This window comes from Mobula hypostoma, chromosome 7, assembly GCF_963921235.1.
Source record: "Mobula hypostoma chromosome 7, sMobHyp1.1, whole genome shotgun sequence".
In the NCBI taxonomy this organism is placed as follows: domain Eukaryota; kingdom Metazoa; phylum Chordata; class Chondrichthyes; order Myliobatiformes; family Myliobatidae; genus Mobula; species Mobula hypostoma.
Genome location: NC_086103.1, coordinates 111,984,098 through 112,000,715, shown reverse-complemented (window position 1 = coordinate 112,000,715; position 16,618 = coordinate 111,984,098). Strand labels below are relative to the sequence as shown.

Here is a 16,618-nt window from a genome sequence, read left to right as displayed (position 1 = left end):
GATATGACCTGTCTACAACAACTCTTTGCCTTCTGTGGGCAAGCCAGTTCTGGATCCACAAAGCAATGTCCCCTTGGATCCCATGCCTCCTTACTTTCTCAATAAGCCTTGCATGGGGTACCTTGTCAAATGCCTTTCTGAAATCCATATACACTACATCTACTGCTCTACCCTCATCAATGTGTTTAGTCACATCCTCAAAAAATTCAATCAGGCTCGTAAGGCACGACCTGCCTTTGACAAAGCCATGCTGATTATTCCTAATCATATTATGCCTTTCCAAATGTTTATAAAATCCTCTATCTCAGGATCTTCTCCATCAATTTACCAACCACTGAAGTAGGACTCACTGGTCTATAATTTCCTGGGCTATCTCTACTCCCTTTGGGCAGAGACTTTCTCTTGTTTGTGATTGGGGCACAAATTCAACTGGGCATCAGTGAAATTCATGGCACAAGCTAACACACACCATGCAAGGGAATTAATAAAGCATGGTTTTCCACAAACAATTCTGTAAACAGACATGTAGACCTCAGTCCTATTTATGAGCAAATGCGGGCAAAGTTCCAGAACCACAATGCCCAAAGTTCGCCACACAAGCACTTAACAATAAGATTTCCTCCCAGCATCACTATTGAGTTTCCATAATGATGGCCAATCAGCAGATTGATAAGAATATAAAGGCCAAACATTCAGAGAACACCCTACGATTAATAGCACAGATGATGTCTCCTCGTACGGTGACAGAACGATTGCAAGTGAATTGCCAAGATGGGAGAACAACTCAACCCAGCCAAAGTTACAATTATGGAATTGAGCTCAAGCTATTGACCTGCATGGAAGATTGGGTCGGCATTGGAAGATGAAGAAGGGCTAATGAGAATGCACCTTAAATAAGAAGAAAATGAAATGGTATTTAGTAAGAATCGGCTGAGGCCTTACCTCTTATATTAATTTGCATTTATGGCAAAATTTCAAATCTGGGTAATCAATTAAGTGAAGGAGCAAAATTGAGGCAGATGGATTTCTCTGTAGGTTGGGCTTGCACGATTTGCATGATACATTAATCAGATCTGTACCTTTACTCAAATAAGGAGGAAAAAAATCCAAATTGGCATTTGATCTATTAATCGTTAGATACGAAAAGGTCTAATGAAATGCGAAATCAGGCCCAATAAAGTTAAGTGCCCTACTTTCTGAATGAGGAGGTTTTGTTGTGTTTGCCAAAACCATGGTCATTGGGAGGACTCTGCCCAATGCCGGGGCCATGACTGTAAAGAGGCAACTACTAGGGAATAGAATTTTTGCTTTTCTACTATCAAAGGCTGCATGCTCTAAAAATTGAGATGTTTTTTTTTAACATGAAATATATTTTGAAAATAACTTTCTTAAAATATGAGTCTTAATTATAGAATCATCAAATAAAATGAGAGAATTCCTGCCAAGCCTCAGTTACTTTTCCAATATTAGTCTCTTTAACTAATATTGATCCCTCTTGGCGGTATGGGAAATGGCAAGGCGGTACTGCTTGTCCTTCCATTGGCAATATTGGTGAGGTTGAAAGGGAAGAAAGAAACTGCACACATAAAATGCCTTGAAGAAGGGTCTCTGCTCCAAACATCAATTGTCTATTCATTTCCATGGATGCTGCCTGGCCTGCTGAATTCTTCCAGCATTTTGTGTGTTTCACTTTGGATTTCCAGCATCTGCAGAACTTCTCATGTTTCTAAATAGTAAAATGTGTTCAGGGAACCAAATGATTGAAGTTTGGAAAATGGCCAGCATTCTGTGGTTATTGTTAACCATATAATATGAATATTACCAGCTGGTGGCTGGTTAAAAAGACTCTTACCAGGAAATGGTTATCACAGGAGAGCCCAACTTTAAATACATGGATGGAAATTACGATGGGCATTTACAAAATGGAGAAGATAACAGCATCTGTCATTCATAAATTGGAACAATTTGATTCATACTGGGGGAAAATGGTTTACTGCATAACACCCCATAGGCCTGATTTTATTCTCACAAATCAATGATTATGTTGTAAAAAGAAGATCACTCCCTACTTGTACATAGTTTTCTTCTTCTTTATTCTTTCTTTTCCTTCTTTTCTATAAGTGTATACCTCAGATAAATACCATGTGGAGATTTGTGGCAAACATGAATATATGATATATGCATACAGTATCTGAAATACATCTTTTGGAAATGTTTGTATGATGCTGAATTTAAATTAAAAAAAAAATTAAATGTGGTCTGATCTTCATCTAAGTCACAATAATAGACAAACACAAACTGCCCAAACTACTAACACACAAACAATTGTGCTTTTCATGTCTTTATGGAAACAGATTGTTTAATCATTCACAGTCCAGCCTGGAAAAAGTGTATGAACCCCTGTATTTAATAACTGGTAGTACCTCCTTTAGCAGCAGTAACCGCCACCAAATGTTTCCGGTAGCTGCTGATCAGATATGTTCCTGGTATTTTTACTTCATTTACACCTTCTCAGGCTGCCCCTTTTTTTTTTGCAATTTAATCTGCAAATACATTTCTGTGACTCTCCTCTGTAGTCATTTTGGAATAAGTTTTACGTTTTAATATGACAACATCTGGTGACAATTGGATAACATTCCTAAGTTCTTGTTCAAGTTAGCCGTTCTTGATTGGAGTTCCTACAGCCATGAGAAATCATTTGTTTCCATAAGTTTTCAAAATGATATGGAGAATCAGTGTAGATATTAGCTGATCTTCCACCTACCAACTCTCAAACCTTTTGGTTCTGCCTGTTGCCCAGAGGTGCTAGGAGCCGTGCTTCCTGATGCCAGTTCTTCAGTTCCAGAGACAACCATTTGAATTCCCCTGTCAATCCTTGAGGAGCCACCAGTGTGTAGAATCAGATCTTTGGCAGAGTAATATCCAACAGGATACTGTCAGTCTCCATGTTCTTGGCTAAAACTGCCATTAGGTGTTTCTTGTTGACTTGCATGGTATATAATTTACTTGTATCAGAGATTCTTAATGCAGGTGCAGTACCCAGTACAAAGTTGGATGGCTTTCAGTTGTCCTTCATTAAGAATCACAGGGTCATCTGCACACTTACTGCCTTTCAGCAGGTTGTTGAGCAGTTGAGCGATAGTCAATGTATCTGCCACTAACTTGTCAATACTTTGATAATTGTTTCATCTTCACTCTCTTGGTCTTTTTTGGAGCAAGCTGTTACATTAACAAAGGGATGTCTTGGATCAGGTCCACAGAATTCTAAAGGATGTGGGTGAACAGCCGGAAGTCGTGGTACATATTGGTCCCACTGACGTGGATGGGAAAGGAGTTGAGGCCCTGACGAGAGCTTATAGGGAGTTCAGTAGAAAGCTGAAAAATGTTCAGGTAGTAAATCTCTCAGTTATTGCCTGTGCCACATGCCAACGAGATGTTTTGCAGATAAATGCATGGTTGAGGAATAGGTGCAAGGGGCAGGGGTTTGGATTTCTGTGTCATTGGATTGGGAGATTGGGGGAAATCGGGTTGGTGCTGGACTCCAAGAGAAGGAGTTTTTAGAATGCCTAAGAGATGGCTTTTTAAGAGCAGTTCATGGATGAGCCTACTGGGGATGGTGGGGGCAGGGGGGGAAGGTTTCAGAAAAGGCAATTAACCCACGAACACTACCTCAATTTTACTTTGCTCTTTTTGTACTACTAAATTTAATTTTTAAAAATACATTTCTTACTGCAATTTATACTTTTTTATCATTATGTATTGCATTGTACTGCTGCTGCAAAACAACAAATTTCACAACATATGCCAGTGACATTAAAGCTGATTCTGAGCTGGCCAAATTTGTTGGGAAGTGGACACTAGAAGTGATGATGGCTGGAGTTTCTGGGAGCAATTTGGATGGTGCAGGATATATACATTCCACAGAAGTGGTATTCTAAAGGAAGGATAATGCAACTGTGGCTGACAAGTGAAGTCAAAGACAACAGGAAAAGAAGAGAAGGCATATAACATAACAGAAATGATTGGGAAGTTTTTAAAAACTAAGAAAGTAACAATAAAAGCCAGGAGGAAAGAAAAGATGAAATATGAAGGTAAGCTAGCCAATAATATGAAAGAAAATGCAACAACTTTTTTCAGATACGTAAAGTGTAAATGAGAGGTGAGAGTGGATATTGGACAGCTGGAAAATGATACTGGAAAGGTAGTAATGGGGATCAAAGAAAAGGTGGTTGAACTTGATAAGTATTTTGCATCAGTCTTCACTGTGGAAGACACTGGCAATGTGCTAGAAATTTGAGTGTTTGGGGCAGAGGTGAGTGTTGTTATTACTAAGGAGAAGGTACTTGGGAAGCTGCAAGGTTGGAAGGTAGATAAGTCACCTGGATCAGATGGACTTCACACCAGGGTTTTGAAAAAGGTAGCCGACTAGGTTATGGAGGAATTAGTAGAGATCTTACAAGAATCACTAGATTCTGAAATTGTTGTAGAGGACTGGAAAACTACACATGTTGCTCCACTCTCTAAGGAGGGGAGAGCAGGTAAAAGACAGATATAATAGGCCACTTATCCTGACTTCAGTAATTGGGAAGATGTTGGAGTCCATTATTAAGGATGAGGTTTTGGGTACTTGGAGGCACACGATTAAGGGAAAATCTTGCCTGATAAACCTGTTGGAATCTTTTGAGGAAATAACAGGCAGGATACACAGTGGATATTGTTTACTTAGATTTTCAGAAGACTATTGACAAGGTGCCACACATGAGACTGCTTAACAAAATAAGAGCCCATGGTATTACAGTAAAGCATGGATAGAAAATTGGCTGACTGGCAGGAGGAATAAAGGTTTCTTTTCTGGTTGGCTGCTTATGATTAATGTTCTGCAGGCATTAGTGTTGTGATCGCTTCTTTTCATGTGACGTGCCAGTGGTTTAGATGGTGAAAATGATGACTTTGTGGTCCAGTCTGCGGGCAATACAAGGGCAGGTGAAGAGGCATGTATACAAAGTTAGTGTTGAGGAAGCATAGAGTCTGCAGAAGACGAGGAGAATGGGTAAAGAAGTGGCAGATGGAATATATTGCAAGGAAGTGTATGGTCATGCACTTGTGGAAGGAATGAAGACTCAGCTATCTTCTGAACCGGGAGAACATTTGGAAGTCAGGTGTAAAGGGACCTGGGAGTCCTCATGCACGATTCCCTGAAGTTTAACTTGCAGATTGAGTTAGTGGTGAGGATGGCAAATGTAATGTTAGCATTGTTTTCAAAAGGACTAGAGTCTAAAAGCAAGGATATAACAGTGAGGATTTATAGGGCAATAGTCACGTGACATTTGGAGTTTTGTGAACTGTTTTGGGCCCTTTATCTAAGAAAGGGTGTGCTGGCATTGGAGAGGACCCAGAGGAGGTTCACGAAAATTATTCTTGGAATGAAAGGGTTAACTAATGAATGGTTGATGGCTCCGAGTTCAGAAGAATGAGGTGACCTCTCATTGAAACCTATGGAATATTGGCTATCCTAGACAGAGTAAATGTGGAGAGGATGTTTCCTATACTGGGGGTGTCTAGGACCAGAGGGACAGCCTCTGAATAGAAGGATGCCTCTTTCTAATAGATGGAGGATGGTGAGTCTGTAGAATTCATTGCTACAGATGGCCGTGGAGGCTAAGTTATTGAGTGTACTTAAAGTAGAGGTTGATAGGTTTTTGAATGGTAAAGGTGTCACAAGTTACAGGGAGATGGCAGGAGAATGGGTTGAGAGGGATAATAAATCAGCCATGATGACATTACAGAGCAGACTTGATGAACCAAATGGTCTGGTCAATTCATAACTTTCAGTAATGTGATTCCGGCTATGGAGGGATTATCCCACAAGTAACTATTGAAATGTTGGTTCTGTGCTGATTGGAGTTTAGAATAACGAGAGGTTATCTTTTTGAAATGTACATGTCCTCTGGTGACTTGACAAGGTAAATGTTGGGTGGATGGTTCCTCGCATGAGAGAGTCTGTTATCGGAGGGAATAGTCTCATAATAAAGGAGTGCCCTTTTATGACTGAAAGAAGGATGATGTACTCTCAGGGTTATGAACCTGTAGCGGCTGCTAGAACAAACTATCATCGCTGCTGGAGACCAAGCACAGGCAGTTATCTTGTATAACATGCCTTCTAATCCAATCCAATAATAAGGTTCAAAGTCAAAGAAATGTATTCAATCCTTTATTAAGCAATTAGCAAAGCAATCAATCTTGAAGTGATAAAACTAGTGAAACTAAAACTAGTGGTATAATAAAATAAACAGTCTTAGTGTATTAAATGTATTTAAGTTTTCTTCAACCTAATTAAATTATGTTTAAATAAAATTAAACTGCCAACAGAAGATCATTCCTGGCTGTCTCTAACTAACCAAACTCTAACTGAACTAATCAGGTTAAAGACAATGCAAGAGTAACTAGACTCTTGGCTTTTACCATACCTCCAACCCCACCCTCACCCATGTGACTGACTACCATAATAAAACATGCAATGCAATACAAAGCAGATAGAAGACAGTCACCTGGTTCCTACAGAACCCTTGGAATTCTTAGCCCAATAAATTTGTAGTGGCTGAATCTTTAGAATTATTGATAGGCAAGATAAATATTAAGCAGTAAGAGACACAAGTGTTATTGGGTAAAGGCTGGATTGTGGATTGAAGGAATGTTCAATTGTCCATATTCCTTGTCTTAACTTCAGAAATAGCAAAACCTGGACACGAAGGTGATTCACAACTCCTCAATGCATTTATTTATATGCTGCAGTTGATTTTCTACCATTTTTACTCTGAGAATTCTATAATAAGTCTGACAAGGCAGGCAGCCCTTAGTAGAGTTGGTGACTACAAATCCAGTAATACTTATTTCTGTAGCATGGTGAAAGCTCTGACAGAGCATTGAACATTTTCGCAAAATCACTGACACTTCCATTCTGGAACTTCGTACTTGCGTACTGAGGTTGAGAGATTGTAATATGTAAACAGGTAGTGATGTCTAAATTAATGAATTTTTAGAAAGCACTTTAATTGTTTGAATAAATAACTGACGTTTTTGGGGAAACTGTTGCTTTTATCTGAATTTAGAGAATCCTGTATGTAAAATGTTTCAAGATTGCCTTTAGATCTCTTGTTCCAACTATAGCAGCTGTAATACTGAAGATTAAGTTTCTATTTTGACTATTGGTCTTTTCTTTTTGATAACAGCAATGGACCAACAGAGAATGACGCAGAGTGCTCCTGTCAAAACACCACAATCCATGGGTCCTCACAGTCCTCATAGCCCACAAGGAGGAGCAATATCGGGTTCCAACAAACAGCAACAGATGAGACTGCAGCAACTCCAGTTTGAGAAAGAAAGGCTTCGACTGAAACACCAAGAGCTCCTACGACAGGTGAAATTTTTTGCAGCCTTTGAATTTAGGAAACCACACTGACATCAGCCAGTTACATTATCTGACCACATTCTGTTTGCTTCCCTCTGCAAGTTTCACTTCAGAAGTATTACTGGGGATAATCTAGTGACATTGCTGCCATCCTATAACCAATGACAGGTTTTTTTTTTAACCTTTTTGATGACTTGCTATATCTGCTCTCCTCACTTCAATTATTAGATAGGACTGCAACCACTTCAGAAATAGACCGACTCCTGTGAAGGTTAGTTTCTGTCAGTCCCGTTCTTCATTTGACTGAGACCTTACTTCCGTTGTGCTTCAAAGACAGATAAGTGTTTAAAGTATGATTGGGTATTTTAGCCAGCGGATATCTTTCTGACGGTTATCTGGGACAATAATGAACTTCGCAGGCAATGAAAGCATCCTTGATTCAGTCTGTTGTATGACCTCATCCATGTTAGTTAGCATTGTCGACTGTGGTTTAATAGCAATGAGAGGGTATCAGGCCAAGATACCTCCTTTTGACCACTGCTGAGATGCATTTATTTGAACATCTGGATTTGTTTGCCGTTTAAAATTCCTTGGATGGTGAGCAGTGGTCAAAGTCTAGTCTCATGAATGCCTTTTAATTTGACAAAGCCACTAAGGGGTAACGTCTCAGCTGGAGTGGAGGAAAATGTATGAGGAGAGAATAGGAAGGGTGAGGAAGGAGAGACAGTATACTTCAGTAATGAGGATCAATGGACTAGATCTTCCTTGCCGAAAATAGGTGCCACTTGATCCATGCCTTTTGTTTCAGCATGGGAGCTATCTCGGCATAGCCATTTGGATCAACTGAATTGTTTTGACAGCTCACAGACTATCTAAATCTATCGTTTTGATTGGGGTTGTTGATTGTAAACTTTGATATTCATCATCAGTAATATTAAGCCCAAAACAGTTCAAGATTAATATAAATTGCCAATAAGTTTACAATACATTTGCTCTCCCCACCCACCCCCGGGAGTTGACATTTCTCCCTCCTCCATCCATGTTTCCACCAGTTTATCTTGGCACAAGTTTAGGCAGAATTCCTGCTCAGAGAGCTAGTCAGTCTGCTGGCAATCTTGCTGCTCCATTGAATTCCATGAGCTGTACCAGGCAGCCAGCAGGGAGGTATGTGCTGCCACCAATACAAGGTTGCCATTGGAAGTCAAGATTGCCTTGTGGACACCTAGGATTTTTGTGCTGGTACTATGGCAGAAATGCCCTGAAGAATTTTTGAGTGATACCCATTGTAAAATTTATATTTTTTATAATTCAGACTAAATGGATGCTAGATTTTTAATACTGGAATTCCGGATACTGTTAGGTTAACAGTATGCAGCAAGGATGAGTCAGTCAAAACACAACTTTATTAAGTGGAAGAAGATAGCAAGTTTGAAATATTGTCATGAGTTTGTGCTGGGAGAAGAGTGATTGCAGTGGTGATGGGAAGTGCAGTGTGCAATGGATAGAATTGATGGGTTGCAGAAGTGTATAAGCGTCAAACAGATTTTGGTTTTGAGCACAGCATAGAATATTACAGCATTGTATGGACCCTTCGGATCACAATGTTATACTCACATTTTAATCTACTCAAAGATCTATCTACCTGTCTATCCAGCATAACCCTCCATGTTTCTATCATCCATGTGCTTATCTGAGAGTTTCTCAGCCCCTAATGCAGTGGTCCCCAACCACCGGGCCATGGACTGGTATCAGGCAGCAAAGCATGTGCTACCGGACCGCGAGGAAACGAAATGATTTGGCGATATGAAATGATACGAGTCAGCTGCACCTTTCCTCATTCCCTGTCACGCCCACCGTTGAACTTTAACGCACGCGAGGTCATCAGTGACCCAAGACATGCAAAGGAATGGCTCCATAGCTCATTTGTGAATGTTTCCGGTGAATCATCAGTGTCAGCGCGGGAAAAAGATCAACTCCTCGAGCTTGCAAATGATGACAGGCAGAAAGGTATGTTTGACATAACATCTCTGCTGGCATTCTGGATCAAAGTCAAGGCTGAATATCCTGAGATAGCCACGAAAGCACTGAAAACGTTGCTTCCATTTCCAACATCATGTTACTGCGAAGCGGAGTTTTCTGCAATGAATGCAACGAAAACTAAGTTGCAGAATAGACTGGACATAAGGAACCCCCTTCGAGTATCGCTGTCTCCCATCACCCCTCGATGGCACCGTCTTGTTGCAGGAAAACAAGCCCAGGGCTCCCACTGATTCAGCGATATTGGTGTGTTGCAGTCATTTTATACGTTCATACGAGGAAAATTTGCACTGTGTGTTTAATAATCAAATGTTACTTAAAATGTTATGATGCTATTGACTTATCAGATGCTATTGAGTCTATCATTGGTAATCCAAAAATAGCAGTAATTGGGTGAGGTTGTAAGTCTGTATTCAAAACCATTAAAATAATATCAAAAATATCTTTCCAATATTTTTCCAGCAAAGGACATGACCAAAGCGTGAGTTAAAGAAGCTATCTCGGAATGACATCTATCACATATAGGATTAATATAAGAATAATAACGAGATAGTTTACCTTTGGACATATAAGCCCTGTGCACTACTTTAAACTGTATCAACACATGTTTAGCACATATAGAGGATGAACTAACTAATTGAAGAAATTTTTCCCATTTTTCAATGGGTATACAGGTTTCCCCCACCATCCGAAGGTAGAGCATTCCTATGAAACGGTTTGTAAACTGAAATGTCGTAAAGCGAAGAAGCAATTACCATTTATTTATATGGGAAAATTTTGTGAGCGTTCGCAGACCCAAAAATAACCTACCAAATCATGCCAAATAACACATAAAACCTAAAATAACAGAAACATATAGTAAAAGCAGGAATGATATAATAAATACACAGCCTCTATAAAGTAGAAATACTTTTCCACAATCACTACTGAACTGTTCTCTGGAGCGAAGATCTCACACAAGCGCCATCGGCAGAAAATCTCACGCAAGCGCTGTTGGCAAAAACACTCTCTCCAGTAACCTTTAAGCTATGAAGCTGCCAAATCATACCAAACAACACGTAAAAATACACAGCCGATATAAAGTAGAAATAATGTATGTACAGTGTATAATCACTTACCGGAATTGGGAAAGCAACGCAGAGCACACTGATGGTGGTGTATTAGACTGAGTCGTTGCAGGTTAGGTGGTGCGGGGCCCCCCACCCTCGAGGCCGCCGACCCGATACATGGCCGCGAAGTATGCAGGGGTACAGCGGTAGCTGGGAGCCATCCAGCACATCTTTAAGAAAAAGCTGAAACGAACATGCTAATTAATTAGGTGCCGCCCAGCACATAATTGTCGGCCCAGATCAGAGGCGATTTCCGATTGCATTGTTTCTGATTTGGGCTGACAATTATGTGTCGGCGGCACCTAATTAATTAGCATGTTTATTTCGGCTTTTTTCTTAAAAATATGCTGTGTGCCTCCCGGCTATCGTTGCATTCTCCGCGAATCGGTATTTGTCCGTGGCCTGGGGGTTGGGGTGGTGGGACACTGGGGTGTCATCTCGTCGTCTGTTTCCATTAGAACAGGCAGCTTATCTTCTCCTATGACTGCTCGCCTCGATGTCCAAGGTCGACGTTCATCGTCTGCTGTGGCTGATGTGGAAGGCTTGCTTGACTGCTGAGCCTCGTTCATTTTTCTATCACGCAATTCTTTGTAAGGACTCAAACCATCCTGCAAATATCCCCTAAACCAACATACCCTTTCAAAATTAAAGTTGTACTTTATCATTACTCATTCGGTTTTGATTGTTATCCTTTTTTCTTCCAATTGCATCAGCTCTTCATCTGTCAGATCTTGGTCATGGGATGCCAAAACTTCTTCAACATCATCTTTTTCAGCTTCCACAAGCCAAACTCACTTTGTCCTTATTTCATTCACCACGATTGAAACGCTTAATTATGTCTAGTTTTACGCTAAGTGTAACACCCTTACGAGCTCTTTCAGGCTTTTCCATATTACGTACCCCGTAACTGGGTTGCCAACCAGCAGAAATGGACCACTTAGTTGGAGTCTGGATTACTGGAACTACGAAAGTTTTATTAAAGAAATAAGTAACATAGTACTCTAATCGTAAGGATATAAATGCAACAGGTTAGCAATGATAAAACACACATGTACACAGAACTAGGATAATAGGAATCAATCAAGCTCTATCGCAGTCTAGGGGTAAAATGATCAGTCTCAAGTGACACAGAGTTCAGTTCAGCTCAGTACAGTTCGCAGTAATCGCTGTTGTGCCGCTGGAGAGAGAGATCGAATGCAAATTTCGATTCAAACAGACCTTTGATGTTCCTCGCAGTTAGCTTTCGGGCGAGCCCTTTTAATGTCTTCTGAGGTCACCGACTGTGACCCCTCCGTTCCGGATACGATCATTCTTCCACGGTGAACCCGGTACCCAGGCAAGGGCAGACAGACACACCAGGTTCCCGCCAATCGTGCCTTCTCACCCTGTGCGTCTATGGTCGGTCCCGCGACCAGACCTCCAAACTCCACCAACTTGTGGGGGCACACCGCACTTCCAGGGTCTCGTTATCTCGTGATCTCGTGGTGTCTGTCGTGCCTTAGCGAACCTGTTCCTTTTATCCCCCTGCTGGGGCATCGCCTGTCCATCAAACTTCAAACAGTTCAGGTTCAAAGCAACCGGTCTGTCAATACTCGGAACTGTGTCTCTTTTCATTAATCTCTCTCCTCTCTCATTAATATTTTGAATGCTTCTCCCTTTGTCTCTCTTATCTCTCTCATCAGCATCAATCTTCTGATAACTTGGTTTTTCGTCACATCCGATACCATAGAACTCATCTTGCAAACGGCTGCTCACTGGCACGTGTTAAAGCAATGCCGTTCTGAATCCGTGGGAGAGCAGCTGCTTGGGACGCGCGCTGCTTTTTTTTCGTAACAGTGAAAACACCTTCTGAAAACGAAAATGGTACTAATGTAGGTCTTTCGTAACAGTGAGGGTTCGTAAAGCGAACGTTCGAAAAGCGGGGGCACCTGTGTAAGTGACTTATAATTCAGTGGCCCCCAACCTCCGGGCCACGAAGAATGCAGTGGTACAGCAGTAGCCAGAACTCACCCAGCACATCTTTAAGAAAAAAAGCCGAAATAAACAAGCTAATTGATTAGGTGCCGTCCAGCACGTAAATGTCAGCCCAGATGAGAGGCGATTGCTGACTGGGTCTCTCCTACCTCCTCTGACTGCAGAAACGTTATCTCTACTGTCCTTGACCAGTCCTACCCTACCCTCATTCTGGCCATTTTCTTGTTCTTCACGTGTGTTTGTCTGTTCACAATTTATGCTCCCCAGTTCCTGCCTATTTACTCTTCCCCCCATTAAATACTCTCCCATACCGTCTACTCCTGTCCCTCCCCTAGACTATGGTGAAGTTCAGGGAGTTGTGGTCACTGTCTCTGAAGTACCCTCCCACTGAGAGATCTGACACCTGACTTAGTTCATTGCCTACCACCAAATCCAATATGGCCCCTCTTCTAGTCAGTCTGCATATCGAGTCAGGAATCCTTCCTAGACACACCTAACAAATTTGATTGCATCCAAACCCTTTTCAATAAGGAGGTGCCAATCTGTATTAGGAAAGTTGATGTACCCCCGTGATAACAGCCATGTCATTTTTTTGCACTTTTCCAAAATCTGCCTCCTGATCTGTTTCTCAGAGACTCTGTTCCTATTGGGAAGTTTATAAGGTGATTGCTCCCTTCCTGTTTCTGAGTTACACCCACACCGACTCGCTAGACAAATCCTCCACAACATTTTCCCTTTCTGCAGCTCTGAGACTGTCTCTGTGTGACGATGCCACTCACCGTTTTTTTTAACCTCCTTCCCTGTTCCTTTTGAAATATCTCAATCTCAGAGCATCCAGCAACCATTCCTGCTGTTGTGACAGCCAAGCCTCTGTAATGGCCACAACAATGTACTTCAATATACTGACCCATGCCTAGTTCATCACCCTTGTTCCTGATGCTGCTTGCATTAGAATAGACAGATTTCAACCCATTCCACCCACTGTGATTTTGCTCTGTCAACTGCCTATCCTTTCTCGTAGACTTCCCACACGCTGCATCTACCTGTACACCAACTGCACCATCCTCTGCCCTGTCACTCTGATTCCCATCTGCCTTCCAAGCTAGTTTAAACCCATAAGACCATAAGACAAAGGAGCAGAAGTTGGCCACTCGGCCCATCGAGTCTGCTCTGCCATTCCATCATGAGCTGATCCATTCTCCCATTTAGTCCCACTCCCCTGCCTTCTCAACATAACCTTTGATGCCCTGGCTACTCAGATACCTATCAATCTCTGCCCTAAATACACCCAATGACTTGGCCTCCACTGCTGCCCGTGGCAACAAATTCCATAGATTCACCACCCTCTGGCTAAAAAAATTTCTTCGCATTTCTGTTCTGAATGGGCGCCCTTCAATCCTTAAGTCATGCCCTCTCGTACTAGACTCCCCCATCATGGGAAACAACTTTGCCACATCCACTCTGTCCATGCCTTCCAACATTCGAAAGGTTTCTATGAGGTCTCCGCTCATTCTTCTAAACTCCAAGGAATACAGTCCAAGAGCAGACAAACGTTCCTCATATGTTAACCCTCTCATTCCCAGAATCATTCTAGTGAATCTTCTCTGTACCCTGTCCAGTGTCAGCACATCCTTTCTTAAATAAGGAGACCAGAACTGCCCACAGTACTCCAACTGAGGTCTCACCAGTGCCTTATAGAGCCTCAACATCACATCCCTGCTCCTATACTCTATTCCTCTAGAAATGAATGCCAACATTGCATTCGCCTTCTTCACCACTGACTCAATCTGGAGGTTAACCTTAAGGGTATCCAGTCCCCATCCCCAACAACCCTAGCAAATTTGTCCACAAGGATATTGCTCTCAAGTTCAGGTGTAACCTGCTCTTTTATGTATTCCTTCCCCAGAAGAGATCCCAACGAACCAGAAATCTAAAGCTCAGCCACGCGTTCATCTGCTGTATCATTCTATTCTCCTCCTCAGTGATGCATGGCTCAGGTCATCCAGAGAATTACTACTTTTAAGGCCCTGCTTTTCAGTTTTCTACTTAGCTCCCTATATTCTCTCTTTGGGACCTCATCTCTTGTCCTACTCAGGTCATTGGTATCAATATCTACCACGACTTCTGGCACCTTATCCTCTTCCTTTAGCTTGTTCTGGATCCAATCCAAAACATTCCTGGCTCTGGCACCTGGAAGGCAGCCATACCATCTGGATGTCTCATTCACATCCACAGAATCTCCTGTCTGCTCTTCTAACTATTTAATCCCCTATTATCACTACACTCCTTTTCTCCCACCTTCCCAGCTGAGCCACAGAGCCAGATTCAGTGTCAGAGACCTGGCCGCTGTGGCTTTCTCTCTGCAGGTCATCACCATATGCATTATCCAAAGTGGTATTCTTATTCTAGAGGGTAACAGCCACAGGGATACCCTGTACTGCCTGCCTATTTCCAGTCCCTCTCCTGACATGTGTAGAATGGTTTGCTTCATAGGAAGAAGTGTGACTTAAATGCTGAAATGCCTTCATTCACACTTGAGTGGATGGAGCTGTGGTAAATATGAATATACTTTGATACGTACCCCGTAACTGGGTTGCCAAACCAGCAGAAATGGACCACTTAGTTGGAGTCTGGATTACTGGAACTAAGAAAGTTTTATTAAAGAAATAAGTAACACAGTCTCTAATCATAAGGATATAAATGCAACAGGTTAACAATGATAAAACACACATGTACACAGAACTAGGGTAATAGGAATCAAACAAGCTCTATCGCAGTCTAGGGGTAAAATGATCAGTCTCAAGTGACGCAGAGTTCAGTTCAGCTTAGTACAGTTCGCAGTAATCACTGCTGTGCCGTTGGAGAGAGAGAGAGATAATATGCAAATCTGATTCAGACAGACCATTGTTCTTTGCAGTTAGCTTTCGGGCGAACCCTTTTATGTCTTCCGTGGTCACCGACTGTGACCCCTCCATTCCAGATACCACTGTTCTTCCGCGGTGAACCCGGCACCCAGGCAAGGGTGGACACACACACCAGGTTCCTGCCAATCATGCCTTTTCACCCTGTGTGTCTATGGTCGGTTCCCATGACCAGACCTCCAAACTCCCACCAATTTGTGGGGGCACACCGCTTTTCCAGGGTCTCGTGATCTCGTGGTGTGTGTTGTGCCTTAGCAAACCTGTTCTTTTTATCCCCCTGCTGGGGTATCGCCTGTCCATCAAACTTCAAACAGTTCACGTTCAGAGCAACCGGTCTGTCAATACTCGGACTGGTGTCTCTTTTCGTTATCTCTCTCTCCTCTCTCATTAACATTTTGAACGTTTCTCCATTTGTCTCCCTTATCTCTCTCATCAGCATCAATCTTCTGATAACTTGGTTTGTCGTCACAACTTCCACTGCATTCTCTTCATTGGGGCAAAGATGCATTACACCCAGCTTTTAAATGTGTGCTAAGCCAATGATGCACCAATAGTAATGTTTACTGTGCATGGGCCCTGGGTGCTCATTTCTGTTTCTTGCAAGGTCCAATAAATTTTGCACAACACAGTCAGGCCTTGCATGCTTTGGTGTAGAGCTTGACTTATTGGTGTTGGGGAGTCAGAGTGAGAATTTGAATTGAGATGCACAGTAGGATCAGGATACCAGTCAAAGTAATAGGGTGGAGATTTTGTGTTGGCGAGACAAAAGGCAACACAGGTAATGGGTTAAAATCAAAGGATGCTACCTATGGTTGTATTGGACTGTAAAGGTCCCTTATAGGACATGTGCAGCTGAATTTTATGGACTAATTCCAAGATCCAAGTTGTATGGATACCTCACTGGAGGATCTGGAAGTAATTGTGGCAAGCCCTTGGAACCAGGCTGAAAAGTGGCAAGAAAACACTAACTGTTTTCCTCACAAAGTTTGATAACACAGTGTAGGTTTCATGGGCACTGTATAATGCATTTTTAAAGTACGCATAAAGTAGCCCACGAAGTATACTTTTACTTTTTTATTCTGAAAAATGTGCTTTTGCTAGATGTTGTTACAAAAACAAGAAAATATTGTCACTATTTGGGGAGTGAAGTGAGTAATACTAACTGAATA

At 41.9% G+C, this 16,618-nt stretch overlaps 1 protein-coding gene across 4 annotated transcripts in view; it reads left to right on the top strand.

The window, feature by feature from the left end:
* The window catches only part of yap1 (Yes1 associated transcriptional regulator), a 158,560-nt gene that overhangs the window by 119,959 nt on the left and 21,983 nt on the right, over window positions 1-16,618 (top strand). For all 4 annotated transcript variants that reach the window (XM_063053796.1, XM_063053797.1, XM_063053794.1 and 1 more), the window contains one exon: window positions 7,230-7,417. In XM_063053796.1, coding sequence (XP_062909866.1) covers window positions 7,230-7,417 — 188 coding nt within the window. The remainder of the gene's footprint in view (window positions 1-7,229; window positions 7,418-16,618) is intronic.